The 12,500-nt window shown below is 40.7% G+C and overlaps 2 protein-coding genes across 22 annotated transcripts in view; one reads left to right on the top strand and one right to left on the bottom strand.

Moving 5' to 3' along the window:
- Positions 1–4,383, top strand: part of RPA2 (Replication protein A2) — a 4,434-nt gene extending 51 nt beyond the window's left edge. Inside the window, exons 1-7 of the mRNA XM_043013743.2 lie at positions 1–96; positions 1,650–1,741; positions 1,927–2,013; positions 2,199–2,321; positions 2,800–2,997; positions 3,302–3,549; positions 4,097–4,383. The exon at positions 1–96 is cut by the window's left edge and continues 51 nt beyond it. Coding sequence (XP_042869677.1) covers positions 78–96; positions 1,650–1,741; positions 1,927–2,013; positions 2,199–2,321; positions 2,800–2,997; positions 3,302–3,549; positions 4,097–4,187 — 858 coding nt within the window. The 5' untranslated portion in view covers positions 1–77 and the 3' untranslated portion in view covers positions 4,188–4,383. The remainder of the gene's footprint in view (positions 97–1,649; positions 1,742–1,926; positions 2,014–2,198; positions 2,322–2,799; positions 2,998–3,301; positions 3,550–4,096) is intronic.
- A 266-nt stretch (positions 4,384–4,649) lies between these two features.
- The window catches only part of LOC122251660 (uncharacterized), a 120,440-nt gene continuing 112,589 nt past the window's right edge, over positions 4,650–12,500 (bottom strand). For 8 of the 21 annotated variants that reach the window (XM_086544827.1, XM_086544831.1, XM_086544835.1 and 5 more), the window contains 4 exons: positions 9,898–12,500; positions 9,620–9,673; positions 8,401–8,442; positions 7,519–7,790 (listed from right to left, as the gene is read on the bottom strand). The exon at positions 9,898–12,500 is cut by the window's right edge and continues 1,814 nt beyond it. In XM_086544827.1, coding sequence (XP_086400953.1) covers positions 7,601–7,790; positions 8,401–8,442; positions 9,620–9,673; positions 9,898–12,500 — 2,889 coding nt within the window. In that variant the 3' untranslated portion in view covers positions 7,519–7,600. Of the gene's footprint in view, positions 7,791–8,400; positions 8,443–9,619; positions 9,674–9,897 lie in introns of all 21 variants that reach the window. The other 13 variants (XM_086544838.1, XM_043013724.2, XM_043013732.2 and 10 more) reach the window with 6 other exon arrangements.

The following is a 12,500-nucleotide window of genomic DNA, read 5'->3' as shown; positions in this document are numbered from 1 at the left end:
TCCGCCACAACATCTCTCTCTCGTGACGTCGATTTTCGGGAAAATTTTCTCTCAATTTCTCTTAATTTCGCCTCAAAATGTGGAGTAGCGGCGGAGGTGAGTTGTCTTAGAGATTAATTAGAGGTTGGGCTTTATTTTGAAAGGGGTTTGGGTTATTAATCTAGAGAAATAAGGGGAATTATGGCTGTTTTGCGGGATGGGGTTGTTATCTGATGTTTGGGTTTCGTGTTTGAGTGTTTTTATTTTTATGATTTTCTCCGTAAAGTCTTTCTATTTTATGATTTTACATACCTACGTCTCTTAGATATCGCATTATGACGTTCTTTTGTGACAAATATTAATATCATTCCCCATTAACACTTAAAACCAAACGAGAGAAAAAAATTACTCCTAATCTCACTATTTTCTTCAATAATTAAAATCCTGAGTCTAATTCTTCCCAAAAAAAATCCACAATTTAGCTAATTTCGACGATAATTTAATATAACAATCTACAAATAACCGATAGAATTAAGAATTAGTTAATTACTCTATAACTTCGGTATTTTAGAATGTCTTTATGAATAACGTGTTGTTGTAGAACGAATAAATGTATTATTATTGTTGTTCTAGAATGTTTTTGGAAACGGGATATAGGTGGTGATATTAGGAGGAATTTGAGAGTTTTGTGAAGGGCGGCGAGTCGGTGGTTGTTTTGAGGCTAAGGGGAGAGGCTAACAAAACTCCTCTATTAAGATGAAAGAATAAAGTAAACCTCCTCTGATAAGATGAAATAAGATAAGGAATCTCCTCTAATAAAAAAAAAAAAAAAAAAAACTCCTCTAATAAGGTGAAATAAGAAAATAAACTCCCTCAAATAAAACGAGATGACAAAATAAATCTCGTCTAATATGATAGAATAAAATAACATTCTGACGAGACAGAGCATATTAACCTTCCTTAGCCGTACATCTAGGTATGAGGAACCAGTCCGAGCTTCCCCCTCTCGGAATATAACCCGTTGGGGGTTTGCTAGCCTTTGCCGGAACGATTGAGACGCGGAGTCGGTTGCAATTGCTTGGCGACATCCCTCTGTCACCCAAGAGACGGGGGGGATTTGCCGCCTACTTGGAGGATGAATCGTCTGTTGTTGCACCAAGCCATTTCCTTTCACTATCCTCGGCAGTCAAAGACAAACTGTCTTCTGTATAACACTTGTTGCTATTGTCAGTGTAAGACTGTTAGGAATTGATGAGAGGTAGACAGTTGCTGTCCTATCCTCTATTGATACTTATTCCATGATTATAACCTTCAGACTCTTGGATAATTAGGGTAAAGAGCCTTTTACATGTACCTCTATTTGCTTATGCCATTTAACTATGCCATTTGGGTTGTTTAACATTTTCAATCCATTGCCAGATTGCCAGAATCTATCCATTAGAGGCGGCAGACTTTTGTATTGTACTTTTGAGTTCTCTCATTCTTTTCTTCCTCTTCTGCCTCTTCTTCTTTCTCTTCATCCTCTTTATCATCTTCCTCTTTTTCTTCTTCCTCATTTTCTTCTACCTCATCTTCTTCCCCTTTTTCCTCTTCATCATCATCATCATCATCACTCTAGGTTAATTCCAAATACATATTGCTCGGCCATAAATAACGCACCTTTCCGCCAGATGGTTTCGACGGGGGTTATGGAGGCGGTGCCGACGGGGGTTTCATGAACTCCCAGGCGCAGATGGAGACGCCGGGCCAGGGAGAGAAGAAGGTAAGAATAGGTCGTCTCATTCACAAGACTTTTTTTTTATGAGAGGAGATTTTGTTAGAAAGCTATCTTGTTTTTTTTTTCTCTCTCGTTTTCAGTGATGTTAACAATTGTATGATCTTGTTTTGTTTACCATTTCTCATTGGTTATTGATCTCACTTTTGTTCTTTTTATTACTTTTATTGCAGGCAAGGCGTTCACAGAACTTGGTCCCAGTGACCGTGAAGAGCATCGTTGACTCGGCTGAGGACACAATGCAGATTGCAGGAATGGATGTGAGTTTGGCATATTTTTTGGGTTTGTCCTCATAAAAGTTCTCTATATATCTATATATTTTTTGAAGACTTTATATGTCCTTGTAATTAGAACTTGATATATATTGATTACAGCAAAGAAATCATCTGTTGTTAATAAGGAAGGTTTTCCTTTTCTATTTATTTACCACTATATGTCTCAACAGGTGCACATGATTACTGTTGTTGGCCTGATTCGTGCAGTAGATGTTACGAGCACCAAGATAACCTACACCATTGATGACACAACTGGTCTCATTGACGCTGTGCAGTGGATTGATGCAGATCAGGTTAGAGTTGCTTAGCTGTTTTAGCCTAAGTGTATGTATTGATGTATATGTATAGTTTATGTTGAATTTGATTGTTTCTCTTTTTCTCTTTCTCTTTATTTCTCTCTCTTCTTTCTCTTCTCTCTCTCTCTCTATCTCTCTATCTCTCTATCTCTTCTCTCTCTCTCTTCTCTCTCTTCTCTCTCTCACTCACTCCCCCCAGCCCCCAACCTCTCCTTCCCCCTCTCCCTCTCCCTCTCCCTCTCCCTCTCCCCCTCTTCCCCCCACCCTCTCCCTCTCTCTCTCCCTTTCTCCCCATCCCTCTCTCTCTCTCTCTCTCTCTCTCTCTCTCTCTCTCTCTCTCTCTCTCTCTCTCTCTCTCTCTCTCTCTCTCTCTCTCTCTCTCTCTCTCTCTCTCATTTTGCATAAGATAACAACCCTGTCATATCATCTAACTAGGAATTTAACCGATATTGCTTTTGCTCCCCCTCTCTCGTAGGAAGGCGGAGATGACGGCTCCAAGGGCCCTCTGATGGAAATGACATACTGCCGTGTTGCTGGGTCGATCAGGTCCCACCAGGGTAAACGCAACCTTATGGTGTTCCGCATTGTCCCCATCACCGACCTCAACTTTATAACCACGCACATTCTGGAGGTCATTCATACACAGCTCAAGCTTCAGCATATTGAGACACTGGTGGGTGGATCTTGTGTTAATATTATTATTATTATTATTATTATTATTATTATTATTATTTTAATTTATTTATATATATATTTTAATGATTCCCTGAATAGATCAGAAGTTATATGTATGTATAAGATTTTTTTTATTTTATGTATTTTGTAATGTCTTGGATTGTAGTTGTTCTAATATATTACAGTTACATTATGTAGGATCATTGTTTTGTTACACAGGATTACAGAAATAACACATGATGAACTTTTCTTTTAAATCATTTCCAAAGATGATTACCAGCCCTCCCTTTCCCCCCCAACAGCAAAGCTCTGGTGGGATGAGGAGCATGTCGGGTCCCTCTGGCATGATGTCCAACTCCCTCGTGGGTGCTACCGGCCTGGATGGGGGCATGAGAGGGGCAGGCAGTGGAGGCATGAGCAACATGCACGGGCTGGAGGGCATCGACCGTCTAGTATATCAGGCCATCAGCATTTGCACAAACAATGAGGGTGTGTCCAGAGACTCAATTTACAGCACCCTGAAGGGCAAGGCTGGGCACCCGCAGGTTGAGTGAGTATTCCATGCTTTGTTTTTTATGATAGATCATTTCTCTACAATCTATTATTATTATTATCATCATTAGTATCATTATTGTCATTATTATACATTGTTTTTTCATGTATTTTCTGGTTTTATTTGTCAACAGTAAGCAGCATGTAAATTGTACTTGTGGATATGATCTATGTTTTTTTCTAATGTAAGCAATATTTTCAATGTAATGTACATTTCATCTAATTTTTAGAAAGAAAATGAATTTATTAGGATATTATTTTACTCTATGGTTATATTTATATGTTCATATGTATATATTTTTTTTAATACTGAGTTTCCATGTAAAAAATTCACATGCCTGCCACATAATGCTATATCCCAACATACATCTGTTTATATAAGTATAAATATTTATAGATCTCTCTTTTTTCACCATTTATTGAAATGTTTAAATGGATACAAGTTTAATTCCAATTTTCACTGAATTTGCATTCTTTTATTTTCTTAGTGAGATGACAAGAAAAAGTAGAACAGATTTACAGTATTAATTTTTATCTTGTTGCAGCAAATCCCTCGAGTTCCTGAGCACTGAAGGCCACATCTACTCGACCTTGGATGACGACCACTTCAAAAGCACAGAGGAGGCATCAATGTAACAAGTGCCGTGTGTGTATGATATTGATTTTTCTTGGATCTTAATTACAGACCAGTTTCTGCTGTTTATTTTCACCAGTGATACTATGCTTATTTTTAGAAATTTATATCTTTATGTTGTATCATGAAGACTATATTGGCTGTTCAAATCATTCTTTGTATCAAAGTACATAAATTCCTAGAAATGAAAATGAAAAACCTATATATTTAATCCTTTTCCTTTCTTACTCTAAAAAAAAACACTAAGTGCTAGATCTCTCCCGGCGCAATGCCACGCTGCACCTATATGAGCGATGTTATGATGTAAAACACAATTGGAAGAGAGAGAGAGATGCGTAATATTACACTTACATGATAACGCATCAACCAGCACGAAAGGGTTAAGAGAACTTGATCAGAATATGCCATTTATTACCTGTATATAAATTACCTTTACTCTCTGGGGTCACCAAATAAAACAAAGATGAGATTATTATTTACTGTTTACATAAGAAACACAGGAAGAGCCAGTCCAGGAGAGAGAGAGATCCTGAACAATATATAATCTTAAATAAACACGCTCGGTTAAACAAGAATATCAACAACCTGGGTAATGTTGCAGCCCCTGCCTGAAGATATTACACACCAGGGTAAAGGACTCAAGTGTTGACCCTTGTGCTTTTGTGCTTGCAGATCAATTTATAATGTCAATGTCTAACAATCTATATATATATACACACACACCCATGAACACAGACATAGCAGTTGAAAGATTGATGTTAGCAATAAAAGTAAAGAAAAAAATATCCGTATTTAGTACAGTAAAAATATTTATTTCTTCTGCAACTGCCTTTTTGCAATTGTTCATCAGGCCTACATTTACCTGAACTTGGTTTAAGTCTTAACAGGGTGTGCAAAAAGCTGCTATTTAGACATAAAAATCAATTGAATCAAAATGCTAGAAACTACCTTAGTCATCTGTGATACAAATAGAAAAAATCTAAAATACAGTCTAAAATCACAGTAGCATGAAAAATATTCATTCGTAGATACAAATAAGTGAACCGACACAATTAGAATAATTAACAATCACTTCATCTAAGAAATACAAATATTAAAAAAAAGGGTTATACCACAAATATTTACAATTATCGTAAGGCACAGAATACAGATGGAAGACTGCCATTAGGTGCCAGAAAAGAAGTGCCTCAAATAAGGGGTCGCCAAGAGACTATACACAGTAGCAGCGTCAGTAATGCGTCGCCACTGAAACTCCGAACAAGTGCACTTCAACACAAAGGTTTTGAGAACACTTATCTAGATATAGTATCCATGTATTGGTTAAAAACAGTATGGTCATTGCTACAAAAAGTAGACATTATAAGTTTCATAATGAAATTCACGTGTTTATGGTCGGACGTATTTGGTTACTAGTAGAGAAACGTAGTCTTGTAGGTGCATTGTAATTATGGTCATTTATCGGTATTTTGTAGTCACACTATCAACGTCACAACTTTTGTTACATATTTTATTACAGTATTATCTGTTAAGATATCCATTATTCAACAGAAATATTTACAGATACATATACAAGATGGATGATTGTTCCTGTTCTTACAAGGTGGGAAAAAACTTATATACACTTCATTTGCTTACTATAAATAAATACGTACATTAATGTTTAAAATGCAAAAATATGATATGGTTGTGCTATACAGTTCATTGATAGTTTTCTGAGATAGTATCATATCCATTGATTTGAATTTTATTCTTAATGTGAATTTACCCCAAATGGACTAGTTGTGAATTTTTGTTTGAAGAGGAATTGCATAATTTATTGTTTATTTCTGTAGGACTGCAGACATGTATTTTAAGAAAATAAAGTGGCTGTATCATATTATTCAATTATTTTAAATCTGAAATACCCGATCAGATAATTTATGGACTTGCATCTGACCATAAAAAGAAAAAGAAAAAAAAAAGGTGAACCTGTTTACAAGTGAATGTAATTTACATTATAAATTTGATCTGTCACTTGAGAAAAGTGACAAATATAAAACATGTAATAATGCTGGTACATGCACATCCCCAGAACAGTCACTTTATTTGTATAACACCAGTGAGCAATGATTATGATCATCCTGAGTACCGGAAGCACTACAAGGGGAATCCAGAACACCACAAGTACCCTGAGTGATTTGTATGACTGATTTGTGGGATAGAATGCCAATGCACTTATCAGAAGAGGCATAAGAGGGTAAGAGCATCTCCTGATAGTTGCTCCAGTGGAACAACATCAGGAAGTATATGTGCTTTTGAGAAAGCAGGATGTAGATACTGTCAGGATAGATTGGTTCTGATGAAGTTTCGAAAGTGGTTCTCTATTTTTTAATCTATTTTTTCTCTAGAACTGATCATGGAAAACAAATCTGGATGATAAGAATTCGAATACTTTTTAAATAAGGGTTAATATATGGCTTACGATCTCATGTTCTGTTTTCATAGACGAGAGGAGGGTGACCTGACAGTTGTCCACAATTTGACGGGGAGCTCCTCGATTGGACTCACAAGAGCTCCAGAGAGGCCTCCTTGTTTCCTAGGGTGTGATTGCAGGCGGAAGATATATGTCATGCATATTTATCTTGGGTAAGACTGGAAATGACTGATTCTGTGACGACAAATTTTAGGCTGCTGATTTAGCTGTTTATAGTAGAAATGGTGTTCTGGCTAACTGCATTATGTACAGAAATGTGAGAGTGGGTTATCACACAAGAGACATTCATATAAACACCCAAGAAATTAGCACCAGTTCAAACTTTCCTCTCTACAAAATAAGTAGTTATAACTTATATCGGTAAATTTACAAAGCAATAAATAATATCATGATTGAAAGAACAAGCATTATAAAAACAGATACCTGAATATGGATATCTAACGATAATGGAATTGAAACAAAAATGGTTAATAATAAATAGCATGTTGATAGTGTGACAGAGAGCTTGCATATATAGTTAGTGTTATAAAGCAAGAAGTATTTTCTTGTGCATATTATATAGAATGAAGTGTTCAGAATGCATGAGAGCTCATTCTATATTAATTTACTTTTAAAATGCTTTTTCTCCCTTCTATTCATTTTCCGGCAATGTCTTCCATTAGAAAGACAGGAAGTGCCTTTGGGGATAATTCATAAAAGTATAATGACAGAACTTCAATAGAAAATTGTAACATGTAAAAAATAGGCTTCCATTAGTATAATGGGAGGAATACAGTAATTGTACATAGAAGTATACAAAGAGTGAAAGTTTTGGATGACAGTTTCTCACATTTATTGATATTTAATGACAGAATAATCTGTATCCCACATTTTCACGAAGAACTCAAAAAATATCTTCCATGAACATATAATCTTTCAAATTGAAGAAACTCCTGCAGCATTTCAGTATCGATAGAAAGACGTTCTGCGTGACAAGGGCGTGATGGAGGAGGACGCGCTGGAGTATCTCGGAGAATCCAAGGTGGAGTAGTTCCGGTAACTGGGAGAGGCGGAACTCTGGGGCGTTGGAGAAGTCAGACGAGAGGCGGTGCGGGTCGGGGCTGTGTTGAGAGCCTCATCTTCCACGAGTGTCCTGGTGATGGGTGCGGAGAAGGAGTGTGAATTACTCTCGACAGTATAAATAGTAGTCTTGGATTTTGTTAATGTTATGATTAATTGTCAACGGTATTTTGACCCATACGAAAACCGGCTAGTTTGTCAGACCGGTTAGTGAAGATAGTGTTTTTTAAGGTGATTAAATTGTATTAGTGGATATATAATTATAAAGAAAAGTTACTTGTAAATGTTAAAAGTACATTAATAAGCATTAATGCCCATTAGACGGACATGATTATATTTTTGTTACATTACTTTGTGTCAATGTAAGTGTCAGTTATATTTCCTGTTACTTTTCTTTAAACTTTATACTATACATTTAAAATCTGAACATCTGAACAAATATATATATTCTAAGAGAACAGTATAATGTGATAAAGCAAATTCTAAGCTATTCCACTTTATGTGTAGACAAAGAATTCACAAAACTTCAAACATAAAGATATATATATATAAATTAGCACAAGCGCCAGCCAAGCCTAAAATCACAAAAAGACGAAAATATACCCGAGGCAAAACAGATAAAAAAAAGGAAGGAAGAAAAACACTTTTAGTAAGATCGCATGCAAACAATGCCAGTATCTCACTCTTGCAGGAAGACCAATCCAGTAATTCCAACCCGGGCCATGCTGACCACAACGCCGAGATGAAGGAAACAATTAATGTCAGACAGTTCGTATCACAGCCCATGTCCTGGTCATTGTGTGGTGGCAAACGTAAAACAGATGGTGATGGTGGTGACAATGATTAAAAAAAAAAAAAAAAAAAAAATAGGTGGGTAGATCGGTGGGTAGGTGAATTTTGGGTGGGTGGGGTGGTGGGGGGTTTTGGGTGGGTGGGTGGGGGGGGGTTGTCCAAGGTCTGTTCATAGAAGGAATTGTCACTAGCGTTGGTTTGGGACCGTCAGAGTCATGAGTGTCATGAAGAAAAATTCTTAAAATGATCATCACTGGATAAGGCGCTTGAGTGATATATATCTACCTAGAAGATATTATGAATGACTGATTTATATTCATCTATGGCATCTTTATCAATTATATAATCATATCAACAGTATGAATATCATGAGAGATAATATTCTACAATGTAAGATTTCATACAAACCATATCTCAGTTATTTATGTTTAAGATATTGCATCAGTGTTAGTGATATATTCAGTAAATATATAAGTTTGCATACTTTGAGGCAGTGATGTTGGTATTATAAATATGATTGTATTTTTAAAATGGCTGGTTATGCAGATACATTTACAAAGCTTGGCAATAGGTGTGTGATTGCAGTAATAATATAAGAGAAAAAAAAATAATTTACCATAGAAAAATGTTAATGGTGATGTATTTACTTGGGTGAGTGATGACATACCCAGTAACATATATGGAAGCTTGGTAAGGAGGTAATAAAAATAAGATAACTCCATGCAACGGAAAAATGCAATTAAACTTTGATGCTGCCATGTTACTTTTACTTATTGCCCTAAAAGACAAACTGAAATGGGATAGGATTAAGTTGCTTGTATTCCTCATCAGTATTAATGGTAATATTATCACTTTCTCTGGACAAAGCTGTCATATACTAGTACATATGTAATGCAAAGTAAATAATAGTGATTCACATTTGCATATGGCTGTACAAAAAGAAATCTTTCGATTTTTAATTCATAGCTACCGTTAAGGGCATATGTTTAAGATAAACAGCAACTTGGCAGAAGACAGCAACACTTTGTGCTCGGACAGGAAAAGGGGAAAGCAGGATATATGTGGCAAAGGTCGTGGTGATCCGGTGTTTCTGCTCACACGGCTACTCACCGCTGGAGGACGGGAGGAGGCCACTTGGCAGGGGTGCCTTCGCTTGCAGGACATCTGTGGGAGTATCTAACGCTGATGGGAACATCCTACGGCCACTCATAAAGGCTGATTTAGACTGCTACTTCTACTATTGACATGGATGGTACAACTACGGAAGGTGGTGGTAGTTGCTCTACTGCTAGTGTTGCTGCTACAGGAGATGAGTGGGAGGAGATGCTGCTGCCAGGATGCAAATTGAAGGGCCTGACAGCAGGGCGGGAGAGCCTCAAGGAACCCACCTGGCAGCCGAGTAGCGACGAGCAGGGTCCTGAAGCATCCTCCTGTATTCGCTCCCAGGCCGTGCTCTTGCGTCTGCAGGCGGGAGGTCCATGGTGTTGGTGCGACGATAAGCAGGTCTCTCTGTGAGGGTCTTGCCAGTGCTGGTTCCTCCTTGGGTGGTCGAGGCCGGTTCCCCCAGAAGTCCTGTAGTGTTGGTGCGCCGGTAGGGCCGAATGCCACTGCCGTCGCTTGCATTGCCTCCTGCCAGACCAACATTTCTTTTAGCTGCTGCTAACCCACTCGTGCCAGAGATGCGTGTTAGGTGAGTGAGACGACGAGAGAGTTCCTCACGGGCCTGAGTGCGAGTCTCATCCTTGGCACTACTCCAGGACTCCGTGGGCTCAGGACTCTTCAAACGACTTACAGACGGCTCTCTAGATTTGGACTTACCTCGCTCCTTTGTTCCGTCTGAAACTGCAACAGCTGCCACTTCTCCTGCCAGCGCTCCGGCAGCTGCAGCAGCAGCTACAACATCTGGCATGGCATTGCTATCATCAGCTTTTACCTCAGGACTCTTGCAAGGAGATGGCCCTCTGATGTCCTCAGGCTGAGCCGATGGCGCACGATGGCCACGAGTTTTGTCTTCTGGCGGGATGGATTTCACGCGACGACCCGAGAAGGACTCCCTGGGGGCAGACGGGGCACGGTAGGAACGCACGCGCTCATCAGGGGGCATGGAGGGCAGCCGACGCTTGACTCCCATGGCCATGTCTGACGGCTGGACGGAGGTCAGGCGACGGATGCCGGGCAGATCATCCGGCTGCAGGGAAGCGCCCCGGCGCCCTCCTGAGTAGGCCTGGCTGAAGTCCTCTGGCGGCAAAGACTTGCGAGAATGGCGGCGAGGGTTCTCCCACGAGGGGGGTGAGGTGACGTTGGCTCGAGGGGACCCAAGTGGGGAGGTGTACTTGTGGGGACTGAGGGTGTCCCTCATCGCTCGCTCTTGGTCCTCCTTCATGAGTCGGGCCTTTGCCGCTGCCAACTGCTGGTCCATGTCTTCCTTGGTGTTGGCGCGTCTCAACTTCGGCTTCTTCTTTATCTCTTGGAAACGCGAGTAGTAGCTCTTCCTGGTGATCCTGTCCATGACGCTCTCATCATCGTTCTCGCTGACGCCCCGTTGGTCGTCAGGGCCAGACGTTGTAGACTCGCCTGACTCGGTGGGCGTTTGACTTCCATCCTCCGAGGGAGCCACCTCCCCCGTGCCACCCCCAAGCCTCTTGATCTGCGCATACTTAACTCCTTCGCTCTCACTGGCGGGAATGTGGTTGCTGTCCTTGCTGGCGGTAGTGACCGTGTGTGCCTGTGATCCTTGCGGGGTCTTGTGATTGTCAATGCCTGCTGCGGCCAAGTCTAGGTTAGTAGGCCTTGCGTTGCGGCGACTGGCCAGTGCGGGTGAGAGTCCATAGGTGGTAAGGGATGGTACGGAAGAAGCTGTAGGTAGGCGGCACGGCGTCCCTGTGGGCCGTACAACAGTGCCTTGTTCCTGCACGCCCATGTTTCCGATCCGTGAAGTGATATCACTCTCCAGTTGAGAAAGGTGGTCGCAGATACTCTTTGTGACAGACTCGAGTGTAAATCCAGGCTGAGAGGTGGTTGCAGCAACCTGTTGAGCAGCTGCCTGTATTTTGTCGGCCTGCTGTGGATCTGTTACCATCTCCCCTCCTTCTGCCACACTTGACAGACACAAATTTTCATGACTCTTTGAGAACTTCTTAGGCTTCACTCGTGGAGGCTTTTTGGGATGTTCTTCCTCGGTGGCCGAAACCAAAACACTTGGGTGCTGCAGCGTGTTGGCGGCTGCACGTGGCTCCTCGCCCTTGGATTCCTTCCGTCCTAAGAACTTATTTAGAGCATCAGTTAGCTTCTTCGATGGCTTCCTCTCAAGGCGCTCCGAGCCATCCTCGTCACACACGCTCGACTTGGACGAGCTCTTCTCAGTCTTGTGCTTGAGGAATCGTGAGGGTCTCTTGAGGTGGAACTTGTCTTCCTTCTCGCTCACGTCTTCTTCCTCCGAACGCTTGTCCGTCGTTGATCGAACACTCGAGTCCGGGACGTTGGATCCGGAACGATTGAAGCGCGAAGCAAGTAGTTTATACATGGATTTGGGTTTCTCTGGATCGCACGACGATGTCTTCTTGACCTTGTTGTCTTTCCCCTTCTCTTTCTCCGTCTCCTTTTCGCTTTCCTTCGGTTTTTCCCTTTCTGTCTCTTTATTTTTCTCTGAAACCTGGGCATTTTCAGGCTCTGGTATTTTTGTCGTTTCGGCTTGACATTCTCCATCCTTCAGTACATTAGATGATCGGTTTGGAGTTGGAGTTAGTGGAGCTTTTCCAGGTGGAAAATCGCTCTTTCGGTTAGCGGCTCTTTCCGCTATGGGGGACTTGGCTCGCTCGAACTTCTTTTCTATTGACGATCTCGCTCTCTCGAAAGGAGACTTCGCTCGTTCTGGGCCCGCTGGTGGAGGGGACTTTATTCTGGTGTCACGGTTAACAGTTTCCAGCGGCAGTTCACGAGACTTGGTGCGCCTGTATGCCTCGAACGGCGATATCCTCTTCAGAGTCCCAGA

This window comes from Penaeus japonicus, unplaced genomic scaffold (genome assembly GCF_977035675.1).
Source record: "Penaeus japonicus unplaced genomic scaffold, GWHDUDI00000001_assembly GWHDUDI00000015, whole genome shotgun sequence".
NCBI classification, from domain to species: Eukaryota; Metazoa; Arthropoda; class Malacostraca; order Decapoda; family Penaeidae; genus Penaeus; species Penaeus japonicus.
This window is presented reverse-complemented; position numbering and strand designations above follow the sequence as displayed.